Consider the following 12,892-nt stretch of genomic DNA (forward strand, 5'->3'; position numbering starts at 1 on the left):
TTCCACCACACACAATTCACAACTAAGAATTCCAATCCAACCCACAAAATTCCACTCCACACAACATCCACTCCACTCTAAACCAAAACACATGGGTAAATAAAAGTTGTCATTTACAACGTCAATAGCTCGAATTTTCACAAATGCGAGATCTATTGCATTGCAAATGCTAGTTTTATAATATGATGAGGAACCACAATAGTCAAAAGGGAACAAGCAGAGCAAGGAAAAAACAGCACAATGCAATGCAACCCAATATTGGCAACTTAGCAATGCCATTTTCTACGTTACTGTCAATTGTTGAATACCTAACTCTCTTGTCAACATATAGACATAACTCAATATCCATGCTACACTGCAATAGTTTGGCAAAATGAAAAATCACAATAAGTACAAAATAATTACTAACCTCAGGATAAACATTGAACCTCTTCAAGGAATTAATGACTTGAGGATACTCTGTGCGTGCGTCCTCTATTATACTCTTAACACCAATGACAAAAGAAGGTGCTTCGATGATAGTCTTGTAGAAGGAATAATAAAACCCCTGCAAAGGAGAAAGAAACCAATTTGTGAAAATTCCAGAAAATCCAGGTGTCTTGGAACAGAGCACACAAAAGTACATGAAATGCAAAAACAAATTAGAAGTAAGTAATTGAGAATGTTGAGCATGTTGTGCGATCAACCTGAAAACATTTCTTTGCTTAGCCTAATACATATCTGCCTTTTGACAGGTAACACTAAACCCTTGCCTACGTTTTTAGTTTTGTAAGGACAGTTCAGCTGTCACCAGACGTTATGTTATCATCAGAAAAAGTTGTTTAAGAAGCAGTGCTGAGCAAGGGGCTTAGGCTTGTGTGGGCTTTTGTGCTTTGCAGGATTGCTTATACTCAACACATTACACCTAAGTTGGCCATAGTGACAAGTTAATAATAAAATCTGATCTGTTTATTATAAAATGTTACAACAAAAGCAGTAGACCTGGTATATTTATTTGTACAGTATTTGTTAATAGCAGACCATTGGGAGCGGATTGTTATTACTATTGCTAAAGCCTGTAGAAAGATATTTCAATGCAGTTGCACAAAGTACTGTATTAGACAAGGGTCTGTTTGTTGGCTACCCTCTCTGACAAACCTTGGGAGTAAAAGATTTTCACTGTGAGACTTCTTGTTACCGTTGTATGTGGTTTTGTTAACTGGAACTTTTGAAATGTTTCTAATTTTAGCACCGTATACCCGATGAAGAAGCAGGTCAGCGCAATCTCCTTCACTTGATTCCTCACCCTCCGAATGATCAGGAAGATCTTCACATGGCTTCCACCCAGCACCAGGCGAACTGTCACGCAAGATTTTGTCACCAGCAGACTAGACTACATCAATTCCCGCTATGCAGGAATCATCACCCAACTCCGGAGGAAACTCCAGACATCCAGAACACAGCAGTCAAACTCATCCTCTACTTTCCCAGACAAACGCACATCAGCCCTCACATCCGGAAACTCCCTTGGCTACCAGTTGTGAAGAGATGCCGGTTCAAGCTATTCGCCTATGATTACAAGGCACAGCACAATGAAGCAGGGGCGTACCTAAAAAAAAGAGTGAATTACCATCCAACGGCCAGGGAACTCAATTCTGGATCCCTCCACCTAGCAGCGACCCACCACATCTGCCGGTAAAACAGCGGAGGCCATTCCTTCTCCCACCCAGCGACCTAACCTGCAACTTCCTACTCCTGTACCTCAGAGCCTCACCATCACTTCAGAAGTTCAGGAAGGACCTGGAAGTTCAACCAATAAGATCAGGATGCGTGATCCTGCAGCACCCTCCCACAGCACCTCGAGACCCTCACGGGTGAAGCAGCCGCGCTCTTCAAATCCGGATTGCTAGATTACGCGGAATCACACAGATTACAATATTAGGTAAGGGTTAGGGTTTGGTGTTGGTTACCCAAGTAGACAAACTTTGAGGATACAAAATCGGTACAGTGATAATCCTCGATTGGCTCTCTTAGGAGTGACTGTATATTTTCTAGCCAAAAGTAATTTTGTACATATTTGTAATTGCATTACTTTATGCCAGATGTCTGCTTTGCTGTAAAGTTTATGCTTAATACAGAATGACTGAATTGGTTAGGGGAGAGGATGTGACCTAACAGCTAGGGCGGTCGACCTCAAATCTGGGTTTGAGTCTTGGCAAGGACCTGCAAAATCCTGTGATTTTGGGCAAATCACTTATTCTTCCCATGCCTAATACAAATTAATGTGTGCTCATGTAACGCAACTGGTGCTCCTGTAAAGCACTGATACCACATGCCTTCGGGTCAAGTTCATGCTATATAAAATTCCATTTAAAAAAAATTGTGACAAGCCAGATATAAAGGCTATAGGCTTCACTGGTTCACTGGGAAAACGTACACCATGTGTCGTACGTCTGTTCAGTTTCCTCGGACAGGTTACCACAAAAGGAATAGGCCAGACCAATTTACTGTGAAAAGCATAGGTTAATATCAATAGGCAGTTAAGTGCAGATTCAGATTATACTGTATTAAAGCATGCAGACCGGAATTCTGTTACAGGGAATCTCACACAATAACACAGTATTCAAGGGGAGTTATTTATCCCATTTGACAAGCAATGTGGGTAGATTTGCAGCCAGATAATCCTGGTTAAGCCCACTTAGTTTGGGTTGAATATTGCTTTGCCAACTGTATAATTTCATACCTTTATGCATGATACTTGTCCTGTGGAAAAGCTTATGCTCAATGATAAAAGCTAAAGGGCTATTAATTTACTTGAGAACAGTTCTGTCAGACGATGTAGGTCCGATCCATTTATTATAAAACGTTACGAGAATGCAGAAGTGCTGGCATAGTTATTGTGAATCCATCAAAGAAAACAAAAACCACCCAATATGTCTACTAGGAACCAATCAATCAATCAAAGCATGTGTATAGCCCACTACTCACCCGGAGGGTCTCAAGGCGCTAGGGGAGGGGGGTCCGCTACTGCTCAAACAGCCAGGTCTTGAGCGGCTTCCTGAAGGCGAGGTGGTCCTGGGTCAGGCGGAGGTGGGTCGGGAGGGAGTTCCAGTTCTTGGCGGCGAGGTAGGAGAAGGACCTTCCCCCTGTGGTGGCTCTTCGGATGCGGGGGACGGCGGCGAGGGCGTGGCCGGTCGATCGAAGCTGGCGTTTGGGAGCATAGAAGTTGAGGCAGCTGTTGAGGTATCCTGGGCCTTGGTTGTGCAGGGCTTTGTGTGCGTGGGTGAGGAGACGGAAGGTGATTCTCTTGTTGACCGGGAGCCAGTGCAGGTCTCTCAGGTGTCCGGAGATGTGGTTGCGACGGGGGATGTCCAGGATGAGTCGTGCTGAGGCATTCTGGATCCGCTGGAGTCCCTTCTGGAGTTTGGCGGTGGTTCTGGCGTAGAGGGAGTTGCCGTAGTCCAGTCGGCTGGTGACGAGGGCCTGGGTGACCGTCTTCCTGGTCTCGGTGGGGATCCACCGGAAGATCTTGCGTAGCATGCGTAGGATGTTGAAGCACGACAAGGAGACGGCGTTGACTTGTCTGGTCATGGAGAGCGAGGAGTCCAGGATGAAGCCCAGGTTGCGTGCGTGGTCTGTTGGTTTGGGTGCGCTGCCTAGGGCGGGGGACCACCAGGAGGAGTCCCAGGCGGAGGGTGAGGATCCTACGATGAGGACTTCCGTCTTGTCCGAGTTCAGTTTCATGCGGCTGTTCTTCATCCATTCGGCTACCTCTTTCATCCCTTCGTGTAGGTTGGCTCTGGCGGTGGCGGGTCGTTGGTGAGGGAGAGGATCAGCTGGGTGTCGTCGGCGTAGGAGATGATGTTGAGGTTGTGCTGGCGTGAGATGGCTGCGAGGGGACTCATGTAGACGTTGAAGAGGGTTGGGCTGAGCGAGGAGCCTTGAGGAACGCCGATGATGACTTCGGTGGCTTCTGATCTGAACGGGGGGAGGCGGACTCTGTGTCCTTCCGGCGAGGAAGGAGATGATCCACTCCAGTGCCTTCTCCTGGATTCCGACGTTGCTGAGGCGCTGTACTAGGGTACAGTGGCAGACAGTGTCGAAGGCCGCGGAGAGGTCTAGGAGGATGAGGGTCGCTGTTTCTCCGTTGTCGAGCAGGGCTCGGATGTCATCAGTTGCTGCGATCAGGGCGGTCTCGGTGTTGTGGTTGGCCCGGAAGCCAGACTGCGAAAGGTCGAGGGATCCATTCGTCTCGAGGAAGGCGGCCAGCTGCTTGTTGACGGTCTTCTCGATGACTTTTGCGGGAAACGGGAGCAGCGAGATGGGTCGGTAGTTCTTGAGGTCGGTGGGGTCGGCTGATGGTTTCTTTAGTAGGGCGCAGAGTTCGGCGTGCTTCCAGCTCTCCGGGAAGGTAGCGGTGTTGAAGGAGGTGTTGATGATGTCCTGCAGGTGGGGTGCGATGACAGCGTCGGCCTTGTTGAAGACGTGGTGAGGGCAAGGGTCGGTCGGAGATCCGGAGTGGATGGAGTTCATCGTGCGGATGGTGTCTTCGGTGCTGATCGGGGTCAGGCGCGGAGGGTGGTGGTGGTTCGGTCGTGGCGTGCGTCGGTTGAGTGCTGAAGCTGTTGTGTATGTCCGCGATCTTGTTGTGGAAGTAGGAGGCGAGGGAGTTGCAGAGGTCTTGCGAAGGGGTGATGTCGTTGTTTCCGGGGTTGGAGAGCTCTTTAACGATGTTGAAGAGTTCCTTGCTGTTGTGCGCGTTGTTGTCCAGTCGTTCCTTGAATGCAGTTTTCTTGGGGGTGTGGATCAGTTGGTGGTGTTTTCGGGTGGCGAGCTTGAGGGCAGTCATGTTGTCCGGTGTTGGATCTCTGCGCCAGGCATTCTCAAGGGCTCTGCAGTTCTTCTTGGAGCTCTTGAGTTAGTCGGTGAACCATGGGGCTTTCTTGCTGCCGGGTCTGCTAGGCGGGGTCTTCGGAGGGGCGAGGTTGTCTGCGCAGTCGCTGATCCACTTCGGGAGGTTGGTGGCCGCTTGGCAGGGGTTTGTTGCGCTGGTGGGTGGGTTCTTGCTCAGGGAAGTCGCGAGCTGGTCGGCTGTGATCTTGTTCCAGCTTCTGCGTGCAACCTGTTGCTGTTGGTGGTGGATCGTGGTCCTTTTGAAGCTGAAGTGGACGCAGCTGTGGTCCGTCCAGTGGAGTCTGGTGGCGTGGCTGAAGGTGATGTCCTTGCTGGATTAGAAGACGGCGTCGAGTGTTTGTCCGGCGTAGTGGGTGGGGGTGGTCACCAGTTGCTTGAGTCCGAGGTTAGCGAGGTTGTCCAGCAGGGTGGTGGTGTTGCGGTCGTTGTTGTTCTCCAGGTGGAAGTTGAGGTCCCCGAAGAAGATGTAGTCAACGGAGGGGAGGGCATGCGGGCTGACGAAGTCGACGATGTCCTCGCTGAATTGTGTGCGTGGTCCCGGGGGTCTGTAGATGAGGGTGCCTCTGAGGGTGGTCTTGGGGTTGATGTGGATCTGGAAGTGCAGGTGCTCGGCGGGTGCGAGGGTGTCGTCGGTGTTGGTCGTGATGCCGATGGAGTTCCTGTGGATGATGGCGATACCTCCTCCTGTCTGGTTGACGCGGTCCCTCCGGATGATCTTGTAGCCGTCCTGGATGGCGATGGCGATGTCGGGCGCTGAGGAGGCGTTCATCCAGGTTTCCGTGAGGAAGGCTACGTCTGGGGCTGTGGTGTCGAGCAGGTTCCAGAGCTCGACGGCGTGTCTGTGGAGGAGCGGGTGTTGAGCAGGATGCACTTCAGGTGGCTGCTGCTGTTGCTCGTCGAGGTCTTGGGAACTGCTGGAGTGGTGCAGGTCCGGATGCAGGTGAACTTGCAGGAGTTGCAGCAGAAGGGTCTGTGGGTGCATCTCGGGGTGGCTCGGTAGCAACCCGGGAATAGGCCGGCGTTGAGTGCGTGGAGTTCGGTGGTGGCGTAGGTCCGGCGGGAGGGCTGGTGACTGCGGGAGACAGGGGTCCGGGCGCGGTCCAGGCACGGACGGGCGCAGACGGGCGCAGACGGGCGCAGACGGGCTTACCTTTGGCGCGCCTTCGGCGCACAATCAGCGCGTACGCGCGGTCGCCATATATGGCCAAGTGGGAAGGAGGGCCGAGCAGCTTGGAGGCGGGGAGGGCACAGAAGGCAAAGGCGGCGTGGCCGTGAGCAGGGCGGCGGAAAGCGGGGAGCGGGGGTCACAGGGGCAGAGCGAGGTGATCGGCGCAGGGGGAGGAAAAAAATATATATTTAACAGTTACACAGTAATAACAAGGAGACCAAGGACGGGGCACACAAGTACAGCAGTCAACAACAGAAAAACGGCAGCAAGGCGACAAAGGACGGGAGATACAGCGGGGGGGCGGGGTCCACGGGGCGGGCTCAGCGAGGCGGAGGGCGCAGCGGGAGGGAGTAGCACACGCTACAGCTGGTGGCTGTGCGGCGCGGGAGTGTCCTGAAAACAGAGCTTTTACATGCATGCACGACAATGGTTCAATAAGGAATCGTTTCAAAACAATGCCATATGCCGGCAGACAGTGGCTTTGGTCCTGTTAGACCTAAGTGCCGCCTTCGACACAGTATCACATAAGCTACTCCTTCAGCGTTTACGGGTGTGCGGACTGGATGGGGTAGCACTACAGTGGATGCGGTCCTTTCTGGAAGATCGTAATTTCCAAGTTGTTCAACACCCCCATCAAACAAAACCCCAGCCACTCATCAAGGGGTCCCACAGGGATCTACTCCGAGTCCCACACATTTTAATCTGTACATTGGACCATTGGCTACGATTATGGATAGATACAAGATCTCCATTGTATCCTACGCTGACGACACACAGCTTGTGGTGACCCTAGCACAAGACTCTGGAGGGTCTGCAGTACAGTTTCTCTTGTCTCAATGATCTAGCCGCATGGATGTCAAACCACTGCCTTAAATTGAATGGCTGAAAGACAGAGGTCACGATTGTCGGGAACTCTCCCTCCATCTGGGGTACAGCCTGGTGGCGCCTATCCCTGAGCCCAAAAACGAGGTAGTATGGCTTGATCCTAAACTCTTATTTGAGACCCAAACTAGAAAGGTTGCAGGGAGATTTTTTGGCCTCCTTAAAATGCTAAGAAAAACCCTAGACATTCTTCCTGTATCAGCAAGTAAAACCATAGTTCATACTCTGGTGACCTCGCAATTTGATTATGGGAATGTCCTCTATCTGGGTGCACCAAAAGACTGCGTTCGTGCAACGACTCCAACATATTCAAAATGCAGCGGCCACCTTGTTCTTAATCTACTGAGTCAATCTTCAACGACACAACCTCTCGATTCCCTCCATTGGCTGCCAATCGGAAGGAGAATTCTCTTCAAAGCCATGTGTTTCCATCATAAGAGCCTACATGGGAAAGGCCCCAGCTACCTGCATGATTTCCTCACCTCGTACAATCCTGGCCGACAGTTAAGATAGACAGGAGCACAATTACTCACGATTCCTAGGATAAAGAAAGCTAGGATGGGCACACAATTTTTTGGCTATCTAGCAGTCAAGAACTGGAACACACTACCTTTCTGGTTACGAGCGGAGAAACCGGAACCAATCTTTCGCAGAGGACTGAAAACCTGGCTCTACAAACTTTAGTCCAGTCATTCACCCACTCTTACCGCTGTGCTTCTAGCACGGGGACATATCTCTTGGGGTAGCCAGGCGCTCTATAAATGAACTATTATTAAAAGATAGTAATGGTTTGAGGTAAATACAATTTCCCAGCAACGCCAGTATAGGTTATGAAATACAACACTGCACTTTCAATCAAAACAAAATTATTTTTATAAACCTTCATACCTATAACATGGTCAGAAAGTGAAAAGCAAGTGCTCGATGCCGCAAGTGATTACACAACAAGAATTGTGATTCAAGCCGAGTATGTACAAATAGCAAATAATGAAGATCAGATCAACAGGGTTGGGTTTCTGATTTAAATTGAATTCCAGAGCGCACTCCCCAAAATATTGTAATGGGACCTACTTTGTTTACTATAGTGTCAACAAAATATTTACACTGTTGGTTACATTGAGGTCATCAGCAAGACCCTTAAAATTGAAGGACACAAAACTGCATGAAAATGTCCATTTGGTTAAAGTTAGACCACGTGGAAACTGCCATTCCAGAGGTGTGAAACAGGCTACTAACTGCATCATTCATTAAGTTGCAAGGTCAGACTTAAATAAAAGTCCCAACAAAGACCCTCACTGTTTAGCATTTTAGGACCCTAGTGTAAATTTCCCAATTCATGCCCTTATATAGGTATAAATCACCATATCCTTATATAGGCATAGAAATCATAACCTTATTTAGACATAGCTCATGCAGTCCAAATAGGGCATGGCTACTTCCACTAGTTCCGAAAATCCACAACATTTTTTGGGAAAACTCTGCTTCAGCAGCTAGGGACTTCCCCTTGCTCGAATAGTGACTTGTCCAAGAACTCATGGAGTTTTCAAAGAACTGAGATTCTTTGATGATGTTATTATGTCCACCTTTAAGTCAAACTCCGCACCTTCAAGGTATAAATATGCCCACACTTGCCATAGTAAGCACACAGTGGTTTGGAGCAGTTTGACTATCTACTTGCCTGACGCATCCTGCTACAGCAAGTACCAAAGGAAACAAAGTTGTCATGTTTATGCGGTTGTCAGAAACAAAATCCCTTCTTGTGAACTCGACACTAGTGACCTCTGAGCTAGCTGGCCGTCACAATTAAGTCTAAAATATTCAATAGAAACCTAGTAGACATAAGTACTATGTCACATCTATAGGATATATTATTCCAGAGTCTATTGGGAATATAGGGACGACACTACAACACCCACAATCATGTAGTTCACTGAAAGTATGGAACAGTGCATGTCTGTACTCTAGGATACCATTGCGGCTTTTAGCCTTTAGTCAAAAGCAGAGTTAAAACAGTCCCTGCAGTGGGGACAAGCAATGGGGACAAGCAATGGGGACAAGCTCTTGGGAAAATTAAGATCTGTTGAGAGAGAAAAAAACTGGCATTGGGAGCTCAGTCCAGTAATACAACGAGCACCAAGTAGGGAATGTCAGACAGTGGAACTAAATAAATGTTTTTAGATACATACAGTTGAACTACGATTCGAAAAAATAAATATTTCTACAGACCAAAGGGCACATGCTGTGTAGCGGTTGCGAGAAAGTGAAGGATGGGATCCTCCACAAAAGTGAAGGTAATAATGACAGAGGATGTATCTTGTCAGAAGTTAGGGATTTGAGAGCGCTAGACAGCTCAACTGTCACCAGACAACTATGTGAATATCACTAGAGAGGGGCTTTGGCTCCACCCACATGATGAGACCCAGGAGTACATGTTTTGATTGGGTAGAAGGTGTGTGCTTCCACAAAATAATTGTTTGCTCTCCACATAGCTGTTTTTGTTTATTTATCTAGTTGCCTAAGCTTAAAGTTTCAGGAGCACACACATGACAGTGGAATGCTGTTAAAGTGTCTTAGATAACTTATGTTGCTTTTCTCCGGCAGCAGAAGAAATGGTAGAAGGGAAGTCATAGACCAGCATGGATTTTTAGGTATGGCTTGACAGGGCAGCTGTCATCTAACATTTTAACCTACACCAGTAATATTCTACAGGTCTCTGCTTCTACACAAATACATATCTATTCCCATGTTTTCTTATTTGTGATGATTAACATTACAGCACAACATCCCTTTAAAGCCAATCTATTGGCATTGCCAATGGTTCTTTAGGGTGGTCAGGACCTAAAACTAAAGAGTATTTAGAAAACATCAGATGCACTCTAGACAAAACCTCCCTAGCAAGAATGTAAAGAAAACCCTCCCACACAATACAAACTCAGAGACACACATCTATAAAGCTTAAAATAAAATCTATAGTCATCAGACTTCAACTTAGCTAATGAAAGTGCACAGTTGTTTTGTAAACTGCACTTAACAGCTGAGGGGTGCACTATTTCGGAAAGTATCTAAACAATGTATTTATGCAGTTTCTAAACATGGTTCCAGTGCTTTCACCAAGTGCACCAATATAGTGGGGATGTTTTCCTTTCTGTGTGTTATAGAATGCATTATACTGAAGCATTGTCAAAGCCAATAGGTCTCACTCTTGAAAAGTTTTAACTCTGCCAATTTGGTTTTGCTTTCCTAGATGAGCATGGTGTATGCAATTGGTAATGCTGTAAACAATCCATTCAACGACGTCTGCCGAAAAGCCACACATACTCCCTATATAAACATTTTAATGGATTTTCTCAAAGCATAAGAAAACTGCTCTAGATTGGCCTCTGCAGCTGTTGTTGAATATACTTATGCTTTAAGAAAATCCATTCAAAGACAACTGCTATGGAAGTATGCAGATATGTGGCGGCCATCTTTGAATGGGTTTCCTGAAAGCAAATGCATCCAAAGATCGCAACTGCACAGGCATGTGCAAAAGAATGGATGGACAGCCATACTGAAATGGTTAAAAAAACATTTCAAGATGGACGTCCACCAGTAAGGCAGCGGGCGGTGCTGAGAAAGAGAAGAGGTTAAAGGACAAGCGGGGACTGGGTGGGCCAGCTTTTACTATAGAAAGGGGAACGGGGAAAGCGGGCGAGCCAGAGAGGGGTGGAATATAGTGCAGCAAAGGCATTTAAATTCAAATTTTGACATCAGCAATGGAAGGATTAGAACCATCCAGTCAAAACACAGTGAGACTGAAGTGCTCCTTTGGTGGGACAAACACCAGAAGAGTAAGGAGAGTCATCGAACCAGGAGCAGGGAACAGCGGTAAACAAGGAACCCATCCATGATTAGCAAGGAGCTGACCCAAGGTATTGTACTGTAAGGTTCACAATAGTTCTTCAGCTAAATCTAAGTATAAGAGAGAACGAAAAAAAGCTATTCAAGTGCTTAAATGAGGGGTTGTTTTTATACCGGTAATCCGTTTTCTTCTTATCAGCATTTCTCCATGAGACAGTGGTGACTTATGCAATTTTGTAAAGTACAGCTGCTTTTCCCTTAAAGGCTTATGCTTCAGTACAGTGTTTCCCAAACAAGGGTCCGTGGACCCCCAGGGGTCTGTGACACATTCCCAGGGGGTCCGCAGGCAGCAGTTTTAAAAGCACTGCAAAGTTCCTTGTAGAATCAGCAGTTATCGAGCAACAATAAAAGTGTCAATATAACACCAGAGATTAATGTACCTGCTGGAGAGGGATAAGAGTTTGGTCCACTGACAGGTTTGACTTATTTAATGTAGCATAGAGGGTTAATATGCCTGCTGTAAACAACGTGTACCATCCATTTTCAAAAGCAGTATTTTATGTGCATAGGCCAGTGGGTTACTGCTTTTGTCACAGATAATATTGTGTTACTCTGCAGCTCATAAGAGACAATGATAATCTAGCACAGTGACCTATAAACTCAAAGAGCTGCTTACACACTGCATGGTACAAGTTAGTAACTTATGTTTTTCCCAGTCTTTCATTATCCTGATGCTGCTAAATGGGTTTAGTTGGGTGGAAATAAATTTTGATTGTTAAAGTCAATGCTAACCACTGTGTTATGTTCTGACTCCTGAGTTTTTGCTTTTCCAGACCAAGCGCTCTTTAAAAATGCCTACCAGTATGAATGACATGTGAATCCTACGCCTTGTAGTCTCCTTTTCCTTATGTAACATTTTCTCTACACTGATTTACATGTATGATTCATTGTCTCTATATGTGTGTGATTGTAAAGTGCTCTGACATCCTACAATGGTACGAGACGCTACAAAACAAATGAAATACATGTGACAGATGTGCTATGGAGAAATGAGAGGCACTGTTGAAGTGTGATAATAAGGGAATCATTGAAGAACCCCAACAATGTTGCCACTTTTTACAACTTGGTTCTAGAAGACATGGAGAGACATGATAAAAAAAACTCAGTACTTCCAAACACAGGGGTTGGGACAACCTATCTAGAAATGAGCGTTTGGCATTGAATACCTTGAGCAATGACTCAAATTATAATTAGGGAGGTAGCCAAGGGTGGGAATGTGGTGTTCATAAACAAATCTGACTACCACAATGAGATCCTTACCCAACTTCAAGATAAAACTTGTTATGAGCCACTTAATTATAACCCTATGGGCCCTCTGAACATCCATATTAACAAACACCTGACTGAGGGTCATGACCTAGGAATCATTGATGATGATGAGGCACTGTACATGAAGGTCTCAAGACTGACCTTCCCATGGCTGTACACCCTCCCTAAAATTAAGAAGCAAGCGAAGTTCCCACCAGGCAGACCCATGGTGTCCGGGGGGGGAGGGGGGGGGGGCAGGGGATCACTGAAAAACTCACAGTATGTGGCCCTTTTTTTAAACCCTTTGGTCCAAAACCTTCCTTCCTTTATACAAGACACAAAACACATATTTAGTGTCTTGGCTGGCATACAGTGGCAACCAGGCCTAGTTATGGTCACTCTAGACGTGGTATCTTCATACACTTCCATTAAACCTGACCTGGGCCTACAAGCAAATCAACACATTTTTACACAATAGACCTCCAACTCTTTGGGAATACACCAACATGCTACTATCCATTATGAACATCATCCTCAAAAACAATGTGTTCATGTATGATAAACAGTGGAACAAGCAAACCAAGGGGGTCGCTATGGGATCCAAATTCTCCCCTTCTTTCGCCAATCTGTATATGGGCTCCCTTGAATCAGAATGGGTTTGGGGCAAGAAAGGATCACAGTGGACCAACTCTATCATCTACTGGGGGAGGTATATCGACGATTGCCTCCTCCATTGGTCTGTCCCTCAAGCCAGTTTAAACGAATTTTGTGAATACTTGAACAGCAATGACATGGATATGA

At 46.8% G+C, this 12,892-nt stretch overlaps 1 protein-coding gene across 2 annotated transcripts in view; it reads right to left on the reverse strand.

Annotated features, from left to right (window-relative positions):
- Positions 1-12,892, reverse strand: part of DPY19L1 (dpy-19 like C-mannosyltransferase 1) — a 477,954-nt gene that overhangs the window by 361,628 nt on the left and 103,434 nt on the right. For both annotated transcript variants that reach the window (XM_086964815.1, XM_086964814.1), the window contains exon 4: positions 410-547. In XM_086964815.1, coding sequence (XP_086820941.1) covers positions 410-547 — 138 coding nt within the window. The remainder of the gene's footprint in view (positions 1-409; positions 548-12,892) is intronic.

This window comes from Lissotriton vulgaris, chromosome 4_1 (genome assembly GCF_964263255.1).
Source record: "Lissotriton vulgaris chromosome 4_1, aLisVul1.2, whole genome shotgun sequence".
Taxonomy (NCBI): Eukaryota; Metazoa; Chordata; class Amphibia; order Caudata; family Salamandridae; genus Lissotriton; species Lissotriton vulgaris.